At 43.2% G+C, this 25,590-nt stretch overlaps 1 protein-coding gene and 1 long non-coding RNA gene across 2 annotated transcripts in view; one reads left to right on the top strand and one right to left on the bottom strand.

Annotated features, from left to right (window-relative positions):
- LOC110947454 (BOLA class I histocompatibility antigen, alpha chain BL3-7-like) overlaps nucleotides 1–25,590 on the bottom strand; it is a 349,371-nt gene that overhangs the window by 306,309 nt on the left and 17,472 nt on the right. Inside the window, exon 2 of the mRNA XM_051956033.1 lies at nucleotides 13,156–13,434. Coding sequence (XP_051811993.1) covers nucleotides 13,156–13,434 — 279 coding nt within the window. The remainder of the gene's footprint in view (nucleotides 1–13,155; nucleotides 13,435–25,590) is intronic.
- On the top strand, nucleotides 21,307–25,057 carry LOC127536255 (uncharacterized). Its single transcript, XR_007945246.1, has 2 exons — nucleotides 21,307–22,520; nucleotides 24,853–25,057. It is a non-coding gene; the product is annotated as an uncharacterized LOC127536255 (long non-coding RNA).

Here is a 25,590-nt window from a genome sequence, read left to right as displayed (position 1 = left end):
TTCAGATAGAAACACAAGCTGTACATAGGGGATGACGGACTGCTATATAGACATACAGCATCCTATGTCCAGCTCCTCCTGCCCCAAAAGTTTCACAAGTTAGTGTACAAAGAGCTCCACGAAAACATGGGCCATTTAGGGGTGGAAAAGGTGATGAACATGATAAGAGAGCGCTTTTACTGTGCTCATATGCAAAGAGACGTCGAGTACTACATCACCAGAGTTTGCAGCTGTTTAAAAAATAAGCGTCCCAACAGGCCAACAAGGGCACCTCTGACTAACATTACCACCTATCCATTTGAACTAGTGTCCATTGATTTCCTGCACTTGGAGAGATGCAAAGGAGGATATGAGTCTATCCTAGTTGTAATGGACCACTTCACTCGCTTTGGCCAGGCTTATCCCTCCCATAACAAAGCTGCTCACACTGCTGTCGAGAAGATATTTGGGGACTTTGTACTCAAATTTGGTTTCCCAACATGTCTCCACCATGACCAGGGCAAAGAGTTTCAAAATAAACTGTTTACAAAGCTACAGGAGCACAGTGGTGTGCAGAGGTCCAGAACAACGCCTTCCCACTCCCAAGGCAATGGGCAGGTGGAACGGTTCAACCGTACCCTGTTAGCAATGCTCAGAAATTTAACCGAAGCAGCCAAGGCAGACTGGACATAATCTTTTGCAAAAGTGGTTCATTCCTACAACTGCACGCGCAGTGAGGCAATGGGATATGTGCCTTACTTTCTGTTGTTTGGTCATAGTCCGAAACTACCCATCGACTTAATGTTTGGCCTAACAACAAAAGAACAGAGCTCCTCTCACCAGGATTATGCTGAAAAGTGGAGAGCCAACATGACTTAAGCTTACAGATTGGCCTCTAAAGCAGCAAACAAAGAAGGACTGAGAGGTAAAACTCTCTATGACAAAAGGGTGCATGGTGCCGAGTTACTTTCCAGATCTAGAGTACTTGTCCGAAATTTGACAGAGAAAGGTGGGCCAGGAAAGCTAAGATCATTCTGGGACGATAAAGTGTATGTGATGACTCAAAAGAAATACCCAGACAGCCCAGTGTATGAAATCAAACTGGAAAATGGCAAAGGACACATTCGTATCATGCATAGAAATCTGTTGTTACCATGGGACTTTCTCTTCGTGGAAACCGTAGAGCCTCCCTTGAAAGAAACAAGAAACAGAAAAGTGACTCAAAAGCAAAGACACGTGGACACACAACATGGCACAGCCGATGAGGATGAAGATAGCTGGAGCTCTATAATTGGACTGCAAGCTAAAAGAAACCCAAGCCACAGTCTGCTGAGAGCTGATACCCCTGAATTCTACCCCAACAATGACACTCAGGAGGGTGAGAACCAAGACACAGGTGACGACACACAAGAGCAGTTGTCACCAGAGACCGACGAGACAGTGGTACCCGATCCGGCTGAGGCGGACCAGGACCAAGGTGATGTGTCATATGAGCCCAGTTCCAGTGACCAGGAGGTTCCAGTCCACACCCCTAATAAAAAGTATCCTTTCAGAATGAGGAAGCAGAGAGTGATGTTTACTTATGATAGGTTAGGCCAGCCTAGCACTTCACATGTTTCAGAGAAAAAGTAATAGTATTTTATGACTAGAAGTCATTATTGTTCAGAGATAAGGGAATTAAATGTAAGTAGTTTGTATTGAGTTCATCACCCTTACAAGGTTAAATATGTTCTATTTAGTGTTGATTTGGAAAAAATAAGAAAATAAAATGGTTTTCAGTGTATTATTTGAATTAATTTCAGCAAGTGCAGCCATATCTTGGTTAATCCAGAAGGCTATTATTACTATGATGAGTACCTTACTCTCAGGAAAGATGCAGCTACTCTGGTGGATGGAGCGGTTGATGATTATCGTGCACAAAGACCTCTTCTGCAGATGTATTGTATGAATGGGAGATACATGCTGTACTATGGACTATTACCAATTTTGCATCTTTATGGACCTATAAACTGACTCATACATAGTAATATCCTGCTTATGTGTGATGCATTTGCACCAGATGTGAACTTCTGAAAATTAAGTGCTTTTGGATTGTGAGTTTGTAGAATGTCGGGTCAACATTACATTTTTGAGGGTAGAGTGTAGGAAAAAGCTAAACTGAGGACCCCCCAGAAAATATTTTTGTTTTGCTCTTTGTCACACGCTAACATAAATTTACTTAAGTGTAATGAAAGCAGTGTTAGTAGTTGGCAGTGATTTTTAGTAAATGCAGTACTGCTCGAGTTATTAAGACACAGCTAAATGGAATGAGCAAGACCGTGTGTTGCGAGCTTGTAGAGAAATGAACAGCGTGAACGTGACCTGTAAACAAACTTGCCTCCCTTGGAAAGATCAGAATCAGAATCAGAATCAGTTTTATTACCTTCGCCAGGAGGTTATGTAATCACCGGAGTTTGTTTGTCTGTCTGTCCGTCTGTGTGTGTGTGTGTGTGTGTGTGTGTGTGTGTGTGTGTGTGTGTGTGTGTGTGTGTGTGTGTGTGTCTGTTTGTCTGTTAACAGCATAACTCAAAAAGTCATGGACGGATTTTCACCAAATTTTTACAGGATGTCCGGAAGAGCAAGAGTAAGAATCGATTAGATTTTGGAGGTGATCCAAATCACCGTGTGGATCCAGGAATTTTTTGAAGGTCGAAGGACAATTGAGAGATGGCCACCAGGCCATTCCTGGATCCAGACGGTGATTCGGATCACCTCCAAAATCTAATCGATTCTTACTCTTGCTTTTCCGAACATCCTGTAAAAATTAGGTGAAAATCCATCCATGACTTTTTGAGTTATGCTGTTAACAGACAAACACACACACACACACACACACACGGACACACAGACACACACACACAGAGACAGACAGACAAACGGCATGGCGGAGGTATGCGCTCTCCGAGTGCTTTTCTAGTTAATATAGTTAACAGAGCTGATTTGCAGTGGGACGGGCAGTGTTCATCAGCGATGCAGCAGTGCGGAAGAAGCTGTTCTTGTGGCGAGTCCCGCGGGGGGGGGAATGTGTTCAAAAAGTTTGTGTCCAGCACACCTTAAAGTCCTAGAGGTGTACTACAGATCCTGGAGGGATGGCAGATTAATTCCGATCACCTTCTCAGCAGAGTGGATGATGCGCTGCAGCCTGCTCTTGTCCCGAGCGGGGGCTGCAGGGTACCAGACGGTGATGGAGGAGGAGAGGATGGACTCTATGATGACCGTGTAGAAGTGCACCATCATAGTCTTTGGCAGGTTGAACGTCTTCAGATGCCTCAGGAAGTACATCCTCTGCTGTGCCTTCTTTGTTATGGAGTTGATGTTCATCTCCCACTTCAGGTGAGCACTGTGGAGTCAGAGAGCTTGATGGGAGCAGGGGGGGGCTGTGTTCCTCCTGACGTCCACCACCATCTCCACTGTCTTCTGGGCGTTGAGCTCCAGGTTGTTCCTGCTGCACCAGGTCACCAAGTTGTCAACCTCCAGTGCGTAAGCAGACTCATCCCCATCAGAGATGAGTCCAATGAGGGTGGTGTCATCTGCAAACTTCAGGAGTTTGACGGACTGGTGCCTGGAGGTGCAGCTGTTGGTGTACAGGGAGAACAGCAGTGGGGAAAGAACACAGCCTTGGGGTTAGTCGGTGCTGGTGGTCCTGGTCTCGGAGACTTGCTTCCCCAGCTTCACATGCTGCTTCCTGTCAGACAGAAAGTCTGTGATCCATTTGCAGGTGGAGGCAGGCACACCCAACTGGAGGAGCTTGTCCTGGAGCAGGGCAGGGATGACTGTATTGAAAGCAGAACTGAAATCCACAAACAGGATCCTGGCGTAGGTTCCTGCTGAGTCCAGGTGCTGCAGAATGAAGTGGAGAGCCAGGTTGACGGCGTTGTGTACAGACCTGTTGGCTCTGTAGGCGAACTGCAGGGGGTCCAGAAGAGGGTCTGTAATGGCTTTTAGGTGAGGAAGCACAAGGCGCTCAAAAGACTTCATCACCACAGAGGTCAGAGCGACAGATCTGTAATCATTAAGTACAGTTAGTCTTGGCTTCTTCGGAACATGGATGGTGGTGGAGGTCTTGAAACAGGTTGGAATGTGGCATGTCTCCAGTGATTCATTAAAGATGTCAGTGAAGACTGGAGACAGTTGATCAGCACAGTGTTTCAAGGTGGAGGGGGAGACAGAGTCTGGTCCTGCTGCTTTGCTGGGCTTCTGCCTCTTGAATAGCTTATTGACGTCTCTCTCCTGTGTAATGAGCTGGGTCTCTGGGCTGGGGGGGTCTGGAGTGTTAGACTGTGGGGGGCTCTGAGCCCCTGCTGGGGTGTGGGGTATGGGGCCGATGTGAAGAGGTGGGCTGGAGGTGTGAGGTGGGGGGATGGGGTCGTCAACTGACCATTGCCTTTCAAAGCGACAGTAGAACTCGTTCAACTGGTTTGCCTGGCACAGGTCGCTGGTAGAGTGGGGAGACAATGGCTTGTAATTGGTTATTTTTTGCAAGCCTTTCAAGACAGAAGCGGTGTCGTGATCAGAGAACTGTTGTTGGAGTGTCTCTGCGTACTGCCGTTTAGCAGCTCTCACTGCTTTGTCAAACTCACGCTTAGCTGCCCTGAAGCTGTCTCTGTCCCCACTTCTGAACGCCCTTTCCTTCTCCAGCCTGAGTGTCCTGAGTTTCGCGGTGAACCAGGGTTTATCGTTGTTGTAACTCACCCTAGTGCGTGATGTTACACAGCTGTCCTCACAGAAGCTGATGTATGATGTCACCGCGTCTGTGTATTCGTCCAGACTGTTGGTGGAAGTCCTGAAACCATCCCAGTCCGTAGAGTCCAAGCATGCCTGTAGCTTCTCCACAGCGTCACTCGTCCACTGTTTTGATGTCCTTAACACAGGTTTGCAGAGTTTTAACCTCTGCCTGTAAACAGGAATCAGATGAATCATGATGTGGTCAGACTCTCCCAGCGGGGCGCGGGGCACGGCATGAAACGTGTGAAATATTGCTGAATATGTGCTGGGTCTACACGAGTCTGGCCTAAGTCTTCGGTCAGAAAGACTGCAGCGAGTCCAGTTGCTCTCCACATGTGGGGCAGGGTTTCTTCAATGTACAGTTATCTGGTGAATGTCCTCTGCCACATCTCCAGCATTTCCTCTTCTCCTTGATCCAGCTGGCCTTTGCTTCTTTGGAAGCTTTGTGAACTCTGCACATGCGTTTAAGTAGTGCTCTTGGTTATTGCAGTATGGACAGTAGGGTTTGAATCTGTTGCGCTTCTCGGTTTGGAGTGGAGCCGAGTAGCACTGCAGTGGACTTTGGTCTCTGATGTCTACTGGTCCTTCTCTCCTTGTTGTCTGTATTGCTAAACTCAGTGGAGTTTGTTCCTATGCGACGGGACACTTGCAGGGTTTGTACTTTCCGTTCAAGCCACTCAGCTAAGTCAGGAAATGTATATGTTCTATCACTGCAGCTCTGAATTATTCCCCGATTAATACAATGCTCAGCAAATGAGTCTCTAAAGCTGGGGGGTAACTTGGTGAGCAAAGTGTCAACATGTGAACTGCAACACAGCTCTGAAGATGATGGACCGTCCATAGTGCTGAGCATGCCCACAAGAGTGCCAACTGCAGCTGCAAAATCCTCGATGCCCTGGTAGTCACCTGATTTCACTGGAGCAGCATTCAGGATTGCTTTCAGTTCTCCCTGCACCAACTGTCGGAGCTGGCCGTATCTCAGCTGGAGGGCAGTCATGGCACTGGTGTATGGAGTGGTACTATTAATATACCTCTTAGCGATCTGCAGGGCTGCAGGGAATTTCAAATGGTCAAGAAGGACTTGATATTTGTAGTCTTCAGTTAAATGGCTATGTGGTGCAAGCACACTGTCTAAACCCTTCTTGAGCATGAGGAAGTCGCTCTTATTCCCTGAGCTGAAGATGGACAACTTTGGCTTTGGAATACCATACGAGGATGCAATAGCCATCTCCATCATGTTGGGTGTATTGATGCTGACAGGAAACTGAGGAGGCTGACTGACTGATACTGCTGGAGCCGGTGCTGCATAGGGAGTGTATATAGAGTGGTATACAGTCTGTGGCATGGGTTGGGAAGAGACAGGCGCAGAATAGGATCGAGGGTAAATAGGCGCACTGTACATCATTTCAGTAGGGGCAGGTATCGGCAGTGTTGAGACACTTGGGGGTGTGGGATCGTACAGTGGTGGCAACAGAGCAGTTGTAGAATAATCCACCGGAGGCGGAGGCCACTGCTCCTCGTGCTCTGTGAGTGGAGCTGGGGTTGCTGCAGGTAGTGGTGCGGTAAGCACAGCATGGGGAACCGGAGCTGTCCCTGGTGCTGAAACCGGCACAATTGCTGGAGGGGGCTGCAGAGGCGGTGCTGGCGGAAGTGGAGATACCGGGAGCATTGGATATACACGCAGGGTAGACAGCGGTTGAGGAGACTGGACTGGGATCACCTGTTCCTGAGGACGTGATGGAGATGTTGCTACTGGAGTGACGGTCGGACTTGGGGATGGGTAGATTCTGTCTAACTGAGGGAGGCTGCTGTACTGTGGTGGCTGTGCAGCATAGCTGTAGGGGTAGTAGGGGTGAGCCAAAGCACTCTGTGGCTATGAAGCTAATCTGACAGCACTCATCTCCCTTTCTAGCTCTCTCATCTGTTGGCTTATGGCCTGCCAACGTGTCTCCAAAAGCTGTATTCTGTCCCCAGTGTTCTCCACTGACTGATAAGCAGGTACTGATGTAGTAGACTATCTATCTGGGCTTGGAGGCACTGCATATCTTAGCGGCGGAGGTAATACTGGCGTCCCTGTGGGGGGCTGAAGACGTGTTATGGGGTAGCTAAGCTGGAAGTCCTCCAGATGTCCGGGAATGCGACGCACTCTACTGGGACGGGGACTCAGGGGTGGCTGCCCATCATAGTCTCTGGATGTGGCCATAGCGCAGCTCGTGTAGATCCGGCTCGAAGGACCACTTGTGAAATATTGCTGAATGTGTGCTGGGTCTACATGAGTCTGACCTAAGTCTTCGGTCAGAAAGACTGCAGCGAGTCCAGAGGTAGGGATATAGAGTCTTTAATCCACGCCACAAAGAGGGAACAAGATGTGTGGTTGTATGTGTGTGTGGTTATAGAGGCAATTACGCACAACACGAGTCAGAACACACAAAATTCTGAGGCATGCCGTCTCACCGCTGCCACTCCCTCTGGAATAGCAGTATGCATGCATTATGGGGGCAGCCATGACGTAACAGAAACCGTCTCTTAAAGGCACAGTGAATGAGCAGGGAAATTTGCACAAAGCGCGTCTTCAATGGTAGTGTAACAGTGATCCAAAGTATTCTCCCTGGTGGGGCATTTAATACACTGTTTATATCTGGGGAGTTCGTGAGTGAGATTTCCCTGATTAAAGTCACTAAGGACAATAATCAGAGAGTCCGGGTATTTTCACTCCACACACTGTATCTGGTCAGCTAGAGCGCGCTGTGCCTCCTGCGTGCTGCCAGCTGGCGGGATGTAAACACCGACCAGAATGAAAGAAGTGAATTCTCGGGGCGAGTAGAATGGTTTGCAGTTAATGATGAGGGATCTGTTAGTACCATATTATCCTAGTAGAACTCTTCGCTCTCAAACTGCAGGCTTACTTGTTGTTCCTAGAATTTCTAAAAGTAGAATGGGAGGCAGAGCCTTCAGTTATCAGGCGCCTCTCTTGTGGAACCTGCTCCCAGTTTGGGTTCGGGAGGCAGACACCCTCTCTATTTTTAAGGCCAGGCTTAAAACGTTCCTTTTTGACAAATCTTATAGTTAGGGCTGACTGGGTGACCCACAGGGGTTCGGCTTGTGTCTTCATTGCACAGCTGACTCCCTCTTGGTCATCCCTTCGTTCTGCCTCTAGTCATGCTGCTATAGGCCTAGGCTGCTGGGGGACTTCTCTTGACGCACTGAGCCCTTCTCTATCTACCTTTACGTTTAATATGTATACCGTTATTGCAGTACATTCACTCTGTTTCCCCTGTGCTATTTCTCCGAGTGTCCCTGGTCCCAGAGCTGGATGCTTCAGATCTGCGGTTGATGTTCCACCAGCTGGTCTAGTCTCCACCATGTCCACTGTGGGATGTTGCTGCTGACCTTCCTCCAGCCCTCTGCTTCCAACTCCCCTTTTCCACCAGTCAACTCTGCATCGCCTTCACTATACTTGTTATGCTAACTTACATACTGTTTGAATTTTACTGCTAGCTATATATGGAGTATGTTTAATGTCAGAGCCGTACATCATAAGAGTAAACTATGAGTCAGTTTTCAATGTTAGCTTATACTTTGTTTCTATCACATATCCTGTCATGCATGTATCCAAATGTGTGTTGTACTTTCCTTGTTTTCCCACCCCTCCCTCTTCTCCCATCCCTCCCCCTTGCCCTCCTCTGTCCCTCTCAACCCGACCGGCCAGCAGGCAGATGGGTCCCCCCTATATAGAGCCGGGTTCTGCTCGAGGTTTCTTCCCTGTTAAAAGGGTGTTTTTCCTTGCCACTGTCGCCTTTGGGCTTGCTCTGGGGGTCAGGCATATGGGTTCTGTAAAGCGTCTTGAGATGATTTGACTGTAATTGACGCTATATAAATAAAATTGAATTGAAGTGAATTGAATTCCAGGTCGCCTGAACAGTGTTTCTGGATCACAGTCACATCGTTACTCCAACTACAGTTGATGTAAAAGCAGATACCTCTGCCTTTCTTCTTGCCAGAGAGATCCGCTTGCCGGTCCGCTCTGAGAAGTTGGAACCCTGCCAGCTGCAACACAGAGTCCGGTGTGTTACCACACAGCCAGGTCTCCGTGAAGCAGAGGGCAAATGAGGATGAGAGGTCTCTGTTTTTTCCCAACCGCAGTTGAAGTTTGTCCATTGTATGGCTCAGAGAGCGCACGTTGGAGAGAAAAAATTCCGGCACTGGAGTATGAAGCCACACAAGCGCCCCGGCTTGTTTTCCGCATAGTGTTGGCAAAGGTAAGTGCACCTTTGACCAGAATGTCACATAAATCCACAGATGATGCCATGAATGTGGGAATTAGATCAGATGGGGTTGTAGCCCTGATGTTCAGGAGTTCATCTCTGGTGAGAGACCTCCTGTTAGCATGGCAAAAAATAAAACTACTGAACAAAACAAGACAAAACAGAGCGCACCAAAGCACCATGGCGGCCGTCCGTGGTGCCATCCTGGTGAAATGCAGATCGATAAATACACTGGGGACCGCCAAGCTGCCTCTTCGCCTCTTCTTTAATGACAAGTGTAACATACACACGTGGACAAAATTGTTGGTACCCCTCAGTTAAAGAAGGAAAAACTCACAATTCTCACTGAAATCACTTGAAACTCACAAAAGCAACAATAACTAAAAATTTATTGAAAATTAAATAATCAAAAACAGCCATTACTTTTGAATTGTTGATTAACATAATTATTTAAAAAAACAAACTAATGAAACAGGCCTGGACAAAAATGATGGTACCTCTATAAAAGTTTGAAAACTATTTGACCAGAGTGACATGATTAACTCAGGTGTGTCATTTAATTGACATCACAGGTGTTTCCAAACTCATAATCAGTCAGTCTGCCTATTTAAAGGGAGACAAGTAGTCACCCTGCTGTTTGGTGAAAAGGTGTGTACCACACTGAACATGGACAACAGAAAGCGAAGGAGAGAATTGTCCCAGGACATCCGAAAAAAAATTATAGACAAACATCTTAAAGGTAAAGGCTATAAGACCATCTCTAAACAGCTTGAAGTTCCTGTGACAACAGTGGCTCATATTATTCAGAAGTTCAAGACCCACAGGACAGTAGCCAACCTCCCTGGACGTGGCCGCAAGAGGAAAATTGATGACAAATTGAAGAGACGGATCGTTGGAATTGTATCCAAAGAGCCCAGAGCAACCTCCAAAGAAATTAAAGGTGAACTCCAAGGCCAAGGTACATCAGTGTCAGATCGCACCATTCGTCGTTGTTTGAGCCAAAGTGGACTTCATGGGAGACGACCAAGGAGGACACCACTGCTGAAAAAAACTCATAAAAAAGCCAGACTGGAATTTGCAAAAATGCATGTTGACAAGCCACAAAGCTTCTGGGAGAATGTCCTTTGGACAGATGAGACCAAACTGGAGCTTTTTGGTAAGGCACATCAACTCTATGTTCATAGACTCAAAAACCAAGCATACGAAGAAAAGAACACTGTCCCTACGGTGAAACATGGAGGAGGCTCAGTAATGTTTTGGGGCTGCTTTGCTGCATCTGGCACAGGGTGTCTTGAAAGTGTGCAAGGTACGATGAAATCTGAAGACTATCAAGGCATTCTGGAGAGAAATGTGCTGCCTAGTGTCAGAAAGCTTGGTCTCAGTCGCAGGTCATGGGTCTTCCAACAGGACAACCATCCAAAACACACAGCCAAAAACACCCAAGAATGGCTGAGAGAAAAGCGTTGGACTATTCTAAAGTGGCCTTCTATGAGCCCAGATCTGAATCCCATTGAACATATGTGGAAGGAGCTGAAACATGCCATTTGGAGAAGACACCCATCAAACCTGAGACAACTGGAGCTGTTTGCTCATGAGGAGTGGGCCAAAATACCTGTTGACAGCTGCAGAACGCTCATTGACAAATACAGAAATCGTTTAATTGCAGTGATTGCCTCAAAAGGTTGTGCAACAAAATATTAAGTTATGGGTACCATCATTTTTGTCCAGCCCTATTTCATTAGTTTGTTTTTTTAAATAATTATGTTAATCAACAATTCAAAAGTGATAGCTGATTTTGATTATTTAATTTTCAATAAATTTTTATTTATTGCTACTTTTGTGAGTTTCAAGTGATTTCAGTGAGAATTGTGGGTTTTTCCTTCTTTAACTGAGGGGTACCAACAATTTTGTCCACGTGTGTATACAGTAGTTGTATTTTCATAAAGCTGTAGCTGTGAGACTTGCAGCGATAATTTATGGATTTTACTGTACTGGGACTGAAGGTTGACTTCATTTTTGCAAAGTAGATAGAGTCAAAACGTTGAAGGAAAACGTGTTTAGTTCTCTTACCATTCTTCTTCTTGTAAGCAATGAAGCAGGTCACAGCAAAAATAAGAACAACCTGAGCAGCAACAAAGATGAGGATGATCAGGGCGAGAGGACTTCCTGTCAAGCAAATGACAACAAACAAATCACAACCTGAACATATCAAGCAGGTGAGAACAGAAAAACAAATTTGACAGCTGACAGTCCCGTGAAATCAAGATTTAGTTTACAGATACTGTGTGCTTGTGTTCTTGTTGGTAATTTCTATTTTGTTTCCAACTAACACAGACATAATTGGAGAGTCTGTGCCCATCTATTCTTTCAGCTTTGTTGTCTTTGTTGAGCTACATGTTTCTGTGCTGGTTTCTGTCCCACATACACTACCAATCAAAAGTTTGGACACACCTTCTCATTCAATGGTTTTTATTTAAATATTTCACACATTATTTAAGACATCTGAAATATACAAGAATACACATGGAACTATGTTTTAGACAAAAAAAATGTTAATCTTCAGTATCAATTCACAATGTAGAAAATAATGCAAATAAATAGAAAGCATTGAATGAGAAGGTGTGTCCAAACTTTTGGTAGTGTGTATGTTATTAGCACTGTAAATACACATCAAGAGAGCCGAAGCCTAAGATACAAAACATACACTGTCTAATTACTTAAATAAACCTCTCTTCTACAACTGTCCAGCCATTTTATTAACACTGTGGCTGTAAATTCACATTCTTATTTGTACATTTCGGTATACTCTTAAAAAGATAAATAAAACAACAATAATAATATAACTGTCATTCTTATATATTCTATTGATATTTCTCTACATTGCATTTTATATGCTTATATCTGATTTCACCTTACTTAGTTTTAATTTAAATCAATTTAACCTTCCCTTTATACCCTATTATTCTGTGTTATCTTATTGTTTACCTCTTTATTGAATATAAATGCTGAAATAACAACATCATTTTCCCTTTGGGGATTACTAAAATCATCTGAATCCCAGTCAAAATCTAATTTACTAATTGTGGTGACACACCAAAAAGGCCTCAAAAGATCCAAGCATATTCTGTCTCTAAAGGCCCTAAAATAAATGAGGCAGATGTTAAAGATAAAAGTAAACCAAATCTGTATGTAATTGTTAAAACACTTTCCTCCCTTTACTTTTGAGGTTTCTGGGAGTTTGTAATAGATGTATTAGTGAAATATTGACATCAACCTTAAAATTACATATAAAAATAAATATGAAAGAAATGAACCAAAAGACAAAGTGAGGAAAAAGAAGTTCCATCCAAGACACATAAAAAGACATGAAGTGCAGAATTATTACAGAAAACTAAATGTGTTTTTTTCGCCTTCATAATGTCTGATTTCAGTCTTACCTTCATTGGTTCTGATCACTAATTTGTTCAGCTTAGTGACGTCGTCTTTGACACCAGACATCTGAAACACACAGTCGTACTTCTTCCAGTCTTCAGCAGGGATTGATGAAATCTTCAGGTCAACACTCATCTGAAAGGTTTCATCATGGTTGGGGAGGATCTCTCCTCTGTCCACGTCCTCATGAAGCTCCTCTCCATCTTTCCTCCAGAACAAGTCGACTCTGTCGGGGTAGAAACCCGTAGCGTGGCAGGTGACCGGAGAGGAGGGAGTCTTCTGGAGGAGAGACACTGAGGGAAGATCTGGAGAGAGAAGAGAAAGACAGCTCATAGTTTCTGGATTAACTGAGTACTCATGTCAACATTTAAATTTGATGTAGTTTAAATGGTACATGTAATTAAGGAAAAGGAAGAGATGGTACTGAGGAGGAGAAAGACATGAAGAATCATGAAACAGAGGTGAGAGAAGATTAGAAAAGCTGTGAAAAGACAGTAAAAGAGACAGACAGACAAGGAGGCAGACAAAAGAAGACATTAAAGTGGTGATAAATATTTAGGAGTGACAAAGATAACAGAGGGAGAAAAGGGACACAATGACAGAAATGCTGGAAACTGAGACACAATGAGTTGTTTCTTATAATGTGAAACTACATAAGACATTGACGCAAATGGGTTTGTTTTCAAAGACATTAAATTAGGTCATGTGATTTTACCTTTTCTCATCAGAGACCTCCTCCCATAGTTCACATACTTCTTCAGCCACTTAGGACAAATCCGGGTGTGGTAGTCCTTCAAGTATGCTGTTCGAGCTTTGTTATTGTCCCACTTCTGCTTGGTGATGAAAGCCTGTTGCTTTGGAGCGATCCATGTCTCTGTCTTCAGATCCAATGATATGAAGTCTTCTCCATCATAACCATACTGTCTGTAACCATTAACCTCATTCTTCTCATCATCCCATTCACAGCCGTACATCACCTGGTAAATATGGACACCTGAGAGGCACAAAGATTGCAGCACACTCTGCTGTTAACAGTTTACATCACATATTTACCACAAAGACACACTGATTAACACATTTCTAACCACTTAATCTACATCTGCTGTTATTGGCCTCTTACAGATAATCATCATCCAAACTGCGTGAACATCTCAGACTGAGACAGAGAGCGGATTACTGAAGAACAGTCTCCACCACAGACACCACTGCCTCCACTAACACAGAGTTTATATCCGCCATTATAATTAAAGTTCCACCTTGAACAGATATTAAGTAAATGTCAGTACACTGATACACTGACATCTCTTACAAAATTAATGCAGGACTTTGTTTTTGACTGTCATGGCCCCTCTCTCCTCTGTGCGGCTCTCCTGCCCAGCTGGCAGCCTGGCTGATTGAGTGCGGCCAGAGCCCTAGAGATAGTAAGAGTTGCGACACTCATGCTTTCGCAGCGGGGTGGTCACGTGGTTCATGTAAGCCTGAGTAGTTCCAAACAGGCAGCGCTGTCATTTCCTTCTATGACTGAGAGCGGCGATTATATTTCACGGTAAAAAAGGAATAAAATCACACCTCCAAGTACTTGTTTGATTATTAATTCATTGGAGTATGTATGTAAATGTCAGTTTTACATTTTGAGCTGTAAGGTGACATATTTTAAAGACACTTTTGGGGTTTTGGAGGGAATGTTTCACATTCGTGTTAGCATGGAAAATCCACTTTTACACAGAAATGTAAGATGATTGAAGATGTTAATTTTTGCCCAGCTGGATTATTGTATTTCCAGACAATGTCTGTATTTCTCTGATTCACTTACCCGTAGTCTGGGAGTTATTGAAAAGCAGAGTAACAACAGTCCATTCAGCAGATAGTGTCCAGCCACTTCTGATGAGGCAGGAGTTGACTCACTATAACCATTTTAAGACATACACAAATATATATATTCAAGAATAACAACTCATTATGCTTTGATGAATGAAATAGTATGTTTTATTGACAATGGGAGAAACAACAACATGTTATTTTTTACAATTATTTTTGAAATAATAGAAAAAAAAATCAAATGACTTGTGTGTGGGGAGACATCCTCTTCATGTGTGTCCTGGACACTAAAAAGTAGATGAAGTAAAATAGGGAGAAAACAGATTCAACACTTTGCACACCGGGTAGCGTATTATAATGTTATTATAACTAATTATTATTAATTAGTACTCTTTGATGAGGGTCTTCGTGTCTTCAGTGAGGGCTCTCGGGATACTGGCGGATAGATAGATATGATAGATATTAATAAATATATTTGTTAAATACTTACAAGTATAAGTTTATGCATTATAAAGGGTCTCATATAAAGGACGTAGTCTTGACAATTAAATTGAGGTAGCGATGTAGCTAGGTAGCTTTCAAAGAAGAGCTAACAAGCACATGGCAATGCCTGAAAGTCGGTCATCTGCCAATATTCACAAATACAGATAAATGTATGCACCACAAAGGGCTTCTGATATAATATAAAGACGTTAAAATTAAAAAGAGGTAGCGACTCATCAACAATTAATCCGTCAATATATCCCTGGAGATAACTTCACAGCTAACAGAGTCGAGCTAAAAAAAGTAGCAGAAACTCGGTCGTCTACCAAGATAAAAAATATATATAATTACGCTGCGCAAATACAAATAAAGCTCAGCATATGCATCATAAAGAGCCTCTGATAAAATATAGGCAGTTGACAATTCAAAAGAGGTAGGCATTTCATCAACTTACCTCCACATATACTCAACGACCTGCAGTGCAAATGAACGGTGGCTATCACTATCGAAGTGGTGCTTGGAACTAAACAAGCCTCCACAACCAGGAAGTAGACTGGAAGAAAGCGTACAACGGCACCCTATGGGAGTGTCGCAACTCTTACTATCTCTAGGGCTCTGAGTGCGGCTGCCAAGGAGCACAGCCGCACACAATCTGCAGTCAGCAGCGTTTAAAGCCTGGCTCTTCTGACTACTCGGTGCTGGGTCATTGCCCGAGACACATCTGCATGGAATACACCCGTCTGGTTTGATCGGTCTCCGCTCTTGCTCTGGACTTCCTCGTCTGCTCCAATCTCCCCCTCCCCCTCCCGCTCTGGACACTCCGTCTGCTCTGGTCTCTCCCACCCCGCTGTCCCTGCCACGACCTCACCACTGATTTACTCTGTGCACGTTAGCAACAGCTACGTCCAGTTAAAGCTCGAGCAGGTGAGAACGTACTTCTGGTCCCCCTCATCAGCGCTGACAAAATGGATGGAGCCAGCAGTGAGCTGTTTTTTACAAGAAGTCTTGGTAATTTACCATAACTTTCTGTCGACGATGTTCATCGTATTGTTGATGAGCATTCATCTGCTCCCCAAAGTAAACGGGAAAAGGGATTTAAATTTTATATTTCCCAATATATCCACAACTTCGAAGGTAAGTGACGAGCGCTTCTCATGTTAACTTTCGCGAACTTAACTATTGGGGCTTCGCAAACTTACATTTGTTGTATTTACTTGTTGTATGTGCTTCAATATAACATTTACTGTCAATAGGTAGGTAAGATAAAATTCTGTCTACATAAAATTACAGTTGAAAGATCTGACAAGATGTATTTTATTTACTCTGTTTGCTAGCGTTAGTTACTTAAAAGTTTTTTGCCTTCTTCTTCTCATTGGTAGGATTATGAAATGTCATCGTTTGCAAAAGGTGCATACAAACTATTTTTTTATTTGGTCGAGCACAGTGTTTTCTTCCAGATTAATGGATAGATCAATACTAAATATATAAAAAATTGCAGCGGGAGGTTAAGGACAAGCGCACCTTCTCCTTTCTTTAACAATCGAGGTTTCAATTACTTTCAATTGCTTTCAATTACAATATGGTTGGATTTGGACTTAAAAGTATATAATCAATAAAATGAATCATTTACGGTATGAACCATTGTTTATTTGCTACATATAGTTTATTTATCCCAATATTTCTGTTTTTTTTCTTTTGCTCTAATCTTGCTGTGACCACCTGTTTTCCTATTTCTTAATGATTTTCATTAACCTTTGGGAAAACTGATACAATGATTATTCATCTAATTAACACACATTGTAGCAAAATAAGATAGTAATAAGTTTAGCCAGCAAACAATAAAATGTGCTAGCCCCTTTGGTTAAGTCTTGCTGCTAATCTTTTTTGTTTTAGTGTACTAACCAATTACTAACTTTAATGAAGCTGTTGTTGCAGTGTCTGACAAAGATCAGGGCTCAGGAGAGGTGGTGGTCAGGGCAGAATGCTTCAGGTCAATGAGGAAGTCTGAAAAGCCTCACAGACTCAGTGTATGGTGAAGACAGAGCAGTTTTGAGCTGTTGTGTTAAAGTGTTTTTATATCTCAGATGACTGCAATTAGAGGATTTATTTTCACTTTGACAACAGTAATGGTGTTGACTACAGTACATAAAGAAGTATATTACTAACCTAAAAAACTAAAAAAAAAAAAAAAAGTTTGTATTGTAAAAAGCATGGACAGTTTTGGATGAGGACAACATATTAAGAATTAAGTTAGAGAATGACTAATTTCAAGTAGATAAAGACCAGTGGTGTATGCTTTCTTCTTCTCTAGTTAGATGCATATTCTTAATTAATTATGTCTATTTTGCAGGTGCTCCTTAAAGTAGCAGAAAATGTTGAGCTGGTGCACCACACTTGTTCCTGTGTTGCTGGGAAAGGTCTGTGTAACCATGGGGTTGCACTGCTTTACCAAGCAGCCCATTACAGCAGTCTAAAATTGACTGTTGTGCCCCCTGTGTTGAGCTGCACTGACGGGGAGCAGAAGTGGCATAAGCCGCGAGTTCTGGTGAGTTATCCAAAAAAAGGAATAATTCAATTATATATATATATATATATATATATAGATATAGATATAGATATATACACATATTACATAATATGGGAGAACGAGGTAAGTTGAGACACTTTTGTTTAAATGGTCCGAGACACAAGGATAAACAATACAGAAGTAGAACAAACACATGTATGTAAACTTTAGGATGTCTGCTACCAAATGAAACCACCCGTACGTATTTCTGACAAAGCAGCGCAGAGTAATGACCTTTCAAAATAAATTGACATAAAAAACACATAAAATATATTTTTTCATGAAAGGGAGTAAAGCCAGGCCCAGTGGAGAATATGGCTGTTCTCTCTGCCAAGCCAAAGACTCGTAAATCAACAGAGGGAGTCAGTGTTGTGTAATAAATTGTGCTGACGCCGTTACCAATTTAGAGCTGTGTGATATCAGAGTGACCTGTGCTGCATTTATGAACCTGATGTTTGAATTTGATGTACTGTCAGTATGACCTGTATTGCACTTGTGAACCTGGCTATACCTGGTTGTACCTGAAAATAACGAAGGTAAAACATAGAGACGGCATGGGGACTGTGCTAAAGGGAGGGTCTCTCCCTTTGAGGGATTGCCAGCTCAGTCTTATTATTTTCTGGAGAGTTAGGGATGTTCCAGACATCATTAAAAAAATTAACCCTATGTATTAATAGTGTAAAATGAAATTTGGCACAGGTAGAGGAAAGAAGGGCCAGGGGAGTGACCAAACCTGGCCCAAACTGTATAAAAGATTGAGCGTTTTGACCAGAGGTCAGAAGGGTCCCGGGATCGCTCTCATGTGTTTGACTTGTGTCTGTACAAGAATAAACACTTTTCTTCGTGGCATCTGAAGACTTGGCTCCTGGAATTCCTTTGATGATTCTATGGTGAGACATAGATTTTTCAGACCTACAACTTACAATTAAATTACAAGTGTTATTACATTGAGTGATCAGGCTAGACATAAATCCTACGTAGTGGGGCAACTGGCCCTCCCACTACATCAGGTAAATCCTTGCACAGTTTTATTTATTGTGATTGCACTTTTTGAATTTTGTGAAACCATGTAATTTCATAAGATATATATTTAGATATATATGGATTATTAGATTTTTTTACATTGTAAAGTACAAAATATTTTCTTTTATATTTAGGAGCAAACTCTACAAGGGCCTCCACGGCGCTCTGCCAGACCTCTCCGTCCTGAGTGTCGCAGAGGTTTATGAAGGCTTCCCACCAGTGGATCGACCTCTTGTGTGCAGCATGGGAATTGATTCGACCATTCCTTTGATTGATTGTCTATTTGGCAAGGTGCAGGTGGAGAGCACCTTGTCCTATCAGCAACCAGCCAAAGCAACAGTCCAACATTTTCATGCTGATGCTTCACCACCTCCTTTGCTGCCTCTGGATGGGTACAAGCTTCAGCCACCAGACTTTCCATTTGTCTGCTCACGGAAGCAGCAGCTGCATCTGCAGAGTTTGGAAGTGACACTAGAGATGTCCCGTCAGATAGAGAGGGCCACTAGGAAACAGAGCCTTTGTCCTGAGTGGCACAGCCTGCGTCGACCAAGAGTTACAGCCTCTCGTTTTTGAGAAGTGTGTCAGGTTGGTGAGGCCTCAAAAGAGATCCTGGCGGATCGAATTTTAAAAGGTACTCATCAGACTGCAGCCATGAAGAGGGGTTTGGAACTAGAAGCCGATGCCATATGGGAGTAATGCCAAATATAAAAGGTCAATCACTACTCATGTGGCTTTGTAGTGCACCCCGATGCGCCCTGGCTTGGTGCATCTCCGGATGGTTTGGTTTTTGACCCAGAAGAGGAGGCACAGTTTGGGCTGATTGAAATGAAGTGTCCCAATGTTGCCAGCTATATTGACTACCCTTACCTTAAGGCAAATAATGGCACAGTGCAACTTACACACGTGGACAAAATTGTTGTTACCCCTCAGTTAAAGAAGGAAAAACCCACAATTCTCACTGAAATCACTTGAAACTCACAAAAGTAACAATAAATAAAAATTTATTGAAAATTAAATAATCAAAAACAGCCATCACTTTTGAACTGTTGATTAACATAATTATTTAAAAAAACAAACTAATGAAACAGGCCTGGACAAAAATGATGGTACCTCTATAAAAGATTGAAAACTATTTGACCAGAGTGACATGATTAACTCAGGTGTGTCATTTAATTGACATCACAGGTGTTTCCAAACTCATAATCAGTCAGTCTGCCTATTTAAAAGGGAGACAAGTAGTCACCCTGCTGTTTGGTGAAAAGGTGTGTACCACACTGAACATGGACAACAGAAAGCGAAGGAGAGAATTGTCCCAGGACATCCGAAAAAAAATTATAGACAAACATCTTAAAGGTAAAGGCTATAAGACCATCTCTAAACAGCTTGAAGTTCCTGTGACAACAGTGGCTCATATTATTCAGAAGTTCAAGACCCACGGGACAGTAGCCAACCTCCCTGGACGTGGCCGCAAGAGGAAAATTGATGACAAATTGAAGAGACGGATCGTTGGAATTGTATCCAAAGAGCCCAGAGCAACCTCCAAAGAAATTAAAGGTGAACTCCAAGGCCAAGGTACATCAGCGTCAGATCGCACCATTCGTCGTTGTTTGAGCCAAAGTGGACTTCATGGGAGACGACCAAGGAGGACACCACTGCTGAAAAAAACTCATAAAAAAGCCAGACTGGAATTTGCAAAAATGCATGTTGACAAGCCACAAAGCTTCTGGGAGAATGTCCTTTGGACAGATGAGACCAAACTGGAGCTTTTTGGTAAGGCACATCAACTCTATGTTCATAGACTCAAAAACCAAGCATACGAAGAAAAGAACACTGTCCCTACGGTGAAACATGGAGGAGGCTCAGTAATGTTTTGGGGCTGCTTTGCTGCATCTGGCACAGGGTGTCTTGAAAGTGTGCAAGGTACGATGAAATCTGAAGACTATCAAGGCATTCTGGAGAGAAATGTGCTGCCTCGTGTCAGAAAGCTTGGTCTCAGTCGCAGGTCATGGGTCTTCCAACAGGACAACCATCCAAAACACACAGCCAAAAACACCCAAGAATGGCTGAGAGAAAAGCGTTGGACTATTCTAAAGTGGCCTTCTATGAGCCCAGATCTGAATCCCATTGAACATATGTGGAAGGAGCTGAAACATGCCATCTGGAGAAGACACCCATCAAACCTGAGACAACTGGAGCTGTTTGCTCATGAGGAGTGGGCCAAAATACCTGTTGACAGCTGCAGAACGCTCATTGACAAATACAGAAATCGTTTACTTGCAGTGATTGCCTCAAAAGGTTGTGCAACAAAATATTAAGCTATGGGTACCATCGTTTTTGTCCAGCCCTATTTCATTAGTTTGTTTTTTTAAATAATTATGTTAATCAACAATTCAAAAGTGATAGCTGATTTTGATTATTTAATTTTCAATAAATTTTTATTTATTGTTACTTTTGTGAGTTTCAAGTGATTTCAGTGAGAATTGTGGGTTTTTCCTTCTTTAACTGAGGGGTACCAACAATTTTGTCCACGTGTGTAAAGCAACTCATGCCTACTACTGGCAAGTGCAGGGCCAACTTCTAATTAAAGCTGCAAGCAGCGATGGACGGGTCCTCGCATCCACGCTGGTCGGCGAATCCATGCACGTTCACCAGGTGGCACTGTGACTGAGAGTGTGTGTCGGCCTCTGAATCACATCTGGACCAGAGTTTAATCACACGTAAAATTTCAGCCAGATTGGAGCATGTTCAGACTAGTTATACAGCATTTCCTGCCCATCCACCACCAGGTGGCGCTGTAACTCAGAGTGTATTTCAAACAGTGGATGTGATGAGGGCTGGACTCTGATCACTCATGAAAAGTTTCAGGCTGATTTGATCATGTAGAGGCCAGTTATACAGCATTTATTGTCCCTCCAACAGGTGGCGCTGCAACTGAGAGTGTCTGTTGGCCTGTAGATGTGATCAGGATTGGATTGTGATCACACATGGAAAGTTTGAGGCAGATTGGAGCATGCAGAGGAGAGTTATACAGCAGTTGTTGTTTCATGGCGAAGCATCAAAACTCTAATGGTCGCCATGGCCACGCCATTTGGCTTCTGGTTAAACTTTTGATAACTTTTCATCACCAAGTCCTGCTGTGTGGACTGACAAAATTTCAGGTCTCCTGGAATTATCCCCAAGGAGGTATTAACTCTCAAAAATGAGAAAAATCATCAAAAATCTCACAATTAATCCAAGATGGCCGACTTCCTGTTGGGTTTAGGACATGGCTCCAAGAGGCTTTTTTGTGCGTCCTGATGTGCTCTATAAGCTTCCCAAATTTCATGGATGTAGGTGAAACGTGCTGGGGGGGCTGTTTGTTAAAAATACTGTAGGGGGCGCTATAGCATGTGCAGTGCCGAGATGCATACAGTGTTGTTCCTTGGGTCAATGGTGATGTGTGTGGTAATTTTTGTGAGCATTGGAGTATTCCTAACCTGTCAGAAAGGGCTTTGTTTTTCATGGTGATATTTGGTTGCTACGGCAACAGCGTTGCATGAAATGTCACACCCTTCACAGTGTGTGATTGTCAAGAGGTGAAGACTCGACTGACCAATTTCCAGCATGATATCACCAAGTTTGGGGCCATTGTACCTGAAAATATAAGGCCTTAAACTTACTATTACCAACAGGTGGCGCTATGACTTTTTCAAAATTTATGAGTGTGGATGTGTTCAGACTGGACCTGGTATCCAGCATGTGAAGTCTGAGGCAGATAGGATGTTGTTCAGCTGAGATATGAATCGTTAAATTTTCATGGCGAAACATCGAAATTGGTTTGGCCGCCACAGACACGCCCTTTGATGACAAGTCACCATTTTCACTGGGATGCATCATCAATGTGTTTAGGCTGTTGTCACTGCATTTGAAGTGAATATGATCAACCGGGTAACAATAGGGCATGAAAGTGTAAAAGATGTCTATTTCCTGAAACCACAAGGTGGCGCTATGACTGTCAATGAATATCCCTATGTGGATGACATCAGGACAGGACTGTCATCATACATGTTAAGTTTCAGGCAGATTGGAGCATGTTGAGAAGAATTAGACACCAATTCCTGTTTCATGGCGAAGGATCAGTTGTTTGAGGCTCCGCCATGGCCACACCTTTTGGCTTCTGGTTGAGTTTTTGATAACTTTTCATCAGAAAGGTCTGGTGAATGTACTGGCCAAATTTCAGTTCTCTCAGACTTATCCACTAGGAGTTATAAATTTTGACAAATGTACAGCAAATTCAAGATGGCCGACTTCCTGTTGGGTTTAGGGTGTGGCTGTGATTGACTTTTTGGTGTGTCCTGATGTGGTGCATATGCCCACCAAATATTGTAGCTGTAAATAAAACATTGTGGAAGTTGGCCTAATGACCACTTTTTCAATTTTGCAGGTGGCGCTATAGAGCCATTTTTCCACACATATGCGCAACTCCCATAAAATATCAAATTTTTCGCCAGTCCTGATGTGCACGCCAAATTTCACGCGTTTTGGTTCATGATAAGGCCGCCAAAAAGGCAAGTCATTTCCCGAGGAGCGATTAAGTTTGAAAAATTTACAGCAAATTGAAGATGGCCGACTTCCTGTTGGGTTTAGGGCGTGGCTGTAATTGACTTTTTGGTGTGTCCAGATGTTCTGCATATGCCCACCAAATATTGTAGCTGTACATGAAACATTGTGGCAGTTGGCCTAATGACTACTTTTTCAAGTTTGCAGGTGGCGCTATAGAGCCATTTTGCCACGCACATGCGCAACTCCCATAAAATATCAAATTTTTCGCCAGTCCTGATGTGCATGCCAAATTTCACGCGTTTTGGAGTATGATAAGGCCGCCAAAAAGCCAATTTACTTTACGGGAGAAAAAAAAAAAATAAAAAAAATAATTAAAGCTGCAAGCAGCGATGGACGGGTCCTCGCATCCACGCTGGTCGGCGAATCCATGCACGTTCACCAGGTGGCACTGTGACTGAGAGTGTGTGTCCGCCTCTGAATCACATCTGGACCAGAGTTTAATCACACGTAAAATTTCAGCCAGATTGGAGCATGTTCAGACTAGTTATACAGCATTTCCTGCCCATCCACCACCAGGTGGTGCTGTAACTCAGAGTGTATTTCAAACAGTGGATGTGATGAGGGCTGGACTCTGATCACTCATGAAAAGTTTCAGGCTGATTTGATCATGTAGAGGCCAGTTATACAGCATTTATTGTCCCTCCAACAGGTGGCGCTGCAACTGAGAGTGTCTGTTGGCCTGTAGATGTGATCAGGATTGGATTGTGATCACACATGGAAAGTTTGAGGCAGATTGGAGCATGCAGAGGAGAGTTATACAGCAGTTGTTGTTTCATGGCGAAGCATCAAAACTCTAATGGTCGCCATGGCCACGCCATTTGGCTTCTGGTTAAACTTTTGATAACTTTTCCAAACCAAGTCCTGCTGTGTGGACTGACAAAATTTCAGGTCTCCTGGAATTATCCCCTAGGAGGTATTAACTCTCAAAAATGAGAAAAATCATCAAAAATCTCACAATTAATCCAAGATGGCCGACTTCCTGTTGGGTTTAGGACATGGCTCCAAGAGGCTTTTTTGTGCGTCCTGATGTGCTCTATAAGCCTCCCAAATTTCATGGATGTAGGTGAAACGTGCTGGGGGGGCTGTTTGTTAAAAATACTGTAGGGGGCGCTATAGCATGTGCAGTGCCGAGATGCATACAGTGTTGTTCCTTGGGTCAATGGTGATGTGTGTGGTAATTTTTGTGAGCATTGGAGTATTCCTAACCTGTCAGAAAGGGCTTTGTTTTTCATGGCGATATTTGGTTGCTACGGCAACAGCGTTGCATGAAATGTCACACCCTTCACAGTGTGTGATTGTCAAGAGGTGAAGACTCGACTGACCAATTTCCAGCATGATATCACCAAGTTTGGGGCCATTGTACCAGAAAATATAAGGCCTTAAACTTACTATTACCAACAGGTGGCGCTATGACTTTTTCAAAATTTATGAGTGTGGATGTGTTCAGACTGGACCTGGTATCCAGCATGTGAAGTCTGAGGCAGATAGGATGTTGTTCAGCTGAGATATGAATCGTTAAATTTTCATGGCGAAACATCGAAATTGGTTTGGCCGCCACAGACACGCCCTTTGATGACAAGTCACCATTTTCACTGGGATGCATCATCAATGTGTTTAGGCTGTTGTCACTGCATTTGAAGTGAATATGATCAACCGGGTAACAATAGGGCATGAAAGTGTAAAAGATGTCTATTTCCTGAAACCACAAGGTGGCGCTATGACTGTCAATGAATATCCCTATGTGGATGACATCAGGACAGGACTGTCATCATACATGTTAAGTTTCAGGCAGATTGGAGCATGTTGAGAAGAATTAGACACCAATTCCTGTTTCATGGCGAAGGATCAGTTGTTTGAGGCTCCGCCATGGCCACACCTTTTGGCTTCTGGTTGAGTTTTTGATACCTTTTCATCAGAAAGGTCTGGTGAATGTACTGGCCAAATTTCAGTTCTCTCAGACTTATCCACTAGGAGCTATAAATTTTGACAAATGTACAGCAAATTCAAGATGGCCGACTTCCTGTTGGGTTTAGGGTGTGGCTGTGATTGACTTTTTGGTGTGTCCTGATGTGGTGCATATGCCCACCAAATATTGTAGCTGTAAATAAAACATTGTGGAAGTTGACCTAATGACCACTTTTTCAATTTTGCAGGTGGCGCTATAGAGCCATTTTTCCACACATATGCGCAACTCCCATAAAATATCAAATTTTTCGCCAGTCCTGATGTGCACGCCAAATTTCACGCGTTTTGGTTCATGATAAGGCCGCCAAAAAGGCAAGTCATTTCCCGAGGAGCGATTAAGTTTGAAAAATTTACAGCAAATTGAAGATGGCCGACTTCCTGTTGGGTTTAGGGCGTGGCTGTAATTGACTTTTTGGTGTGTCCAGATGTTCTGCATATGCCCACCAAATATTGTAGCTGTACATGAAACATTGTGGCAGTTGGCCTAATGACTACTTTTTCAAGTTTGCAGGTGGCGCTATAGAGCCATTTTGCCACGCACATGCGCAACTCCCATAAAATATCAAATTTTTCGCCAGTCCTGATGTGCATGCCAAATTTCACGCGTTTTGGAGTATGATAAGGCCGCCAAAAAGCCAATTTACTTTACGGGAGAAAAAAAAAAAAAAAAAATAATAATAATAATAATAAACC

This window comes from Acanthochromis polyacanthus, chromosome 11 (genome assembly GCF_021347895.1).
Source record: "Acanthochromis polyacanthus isolate Apoly-LR-REF ecotype Palm Island chromosome 11, KAUST_Apoly_ChrSc, whole genome shotgun sequence".
Taxonomy (NCBI): Eukaryota; Metazoa; Chordata; class Actinopteri; family Pomacentridae; genus Acanthochromis; species Acanthochromis polyacanthus.
Note: the sequence above shows the minus strand (reverse complement) of the source record. Positions and strands in the feature narration are given on the sequence as shown.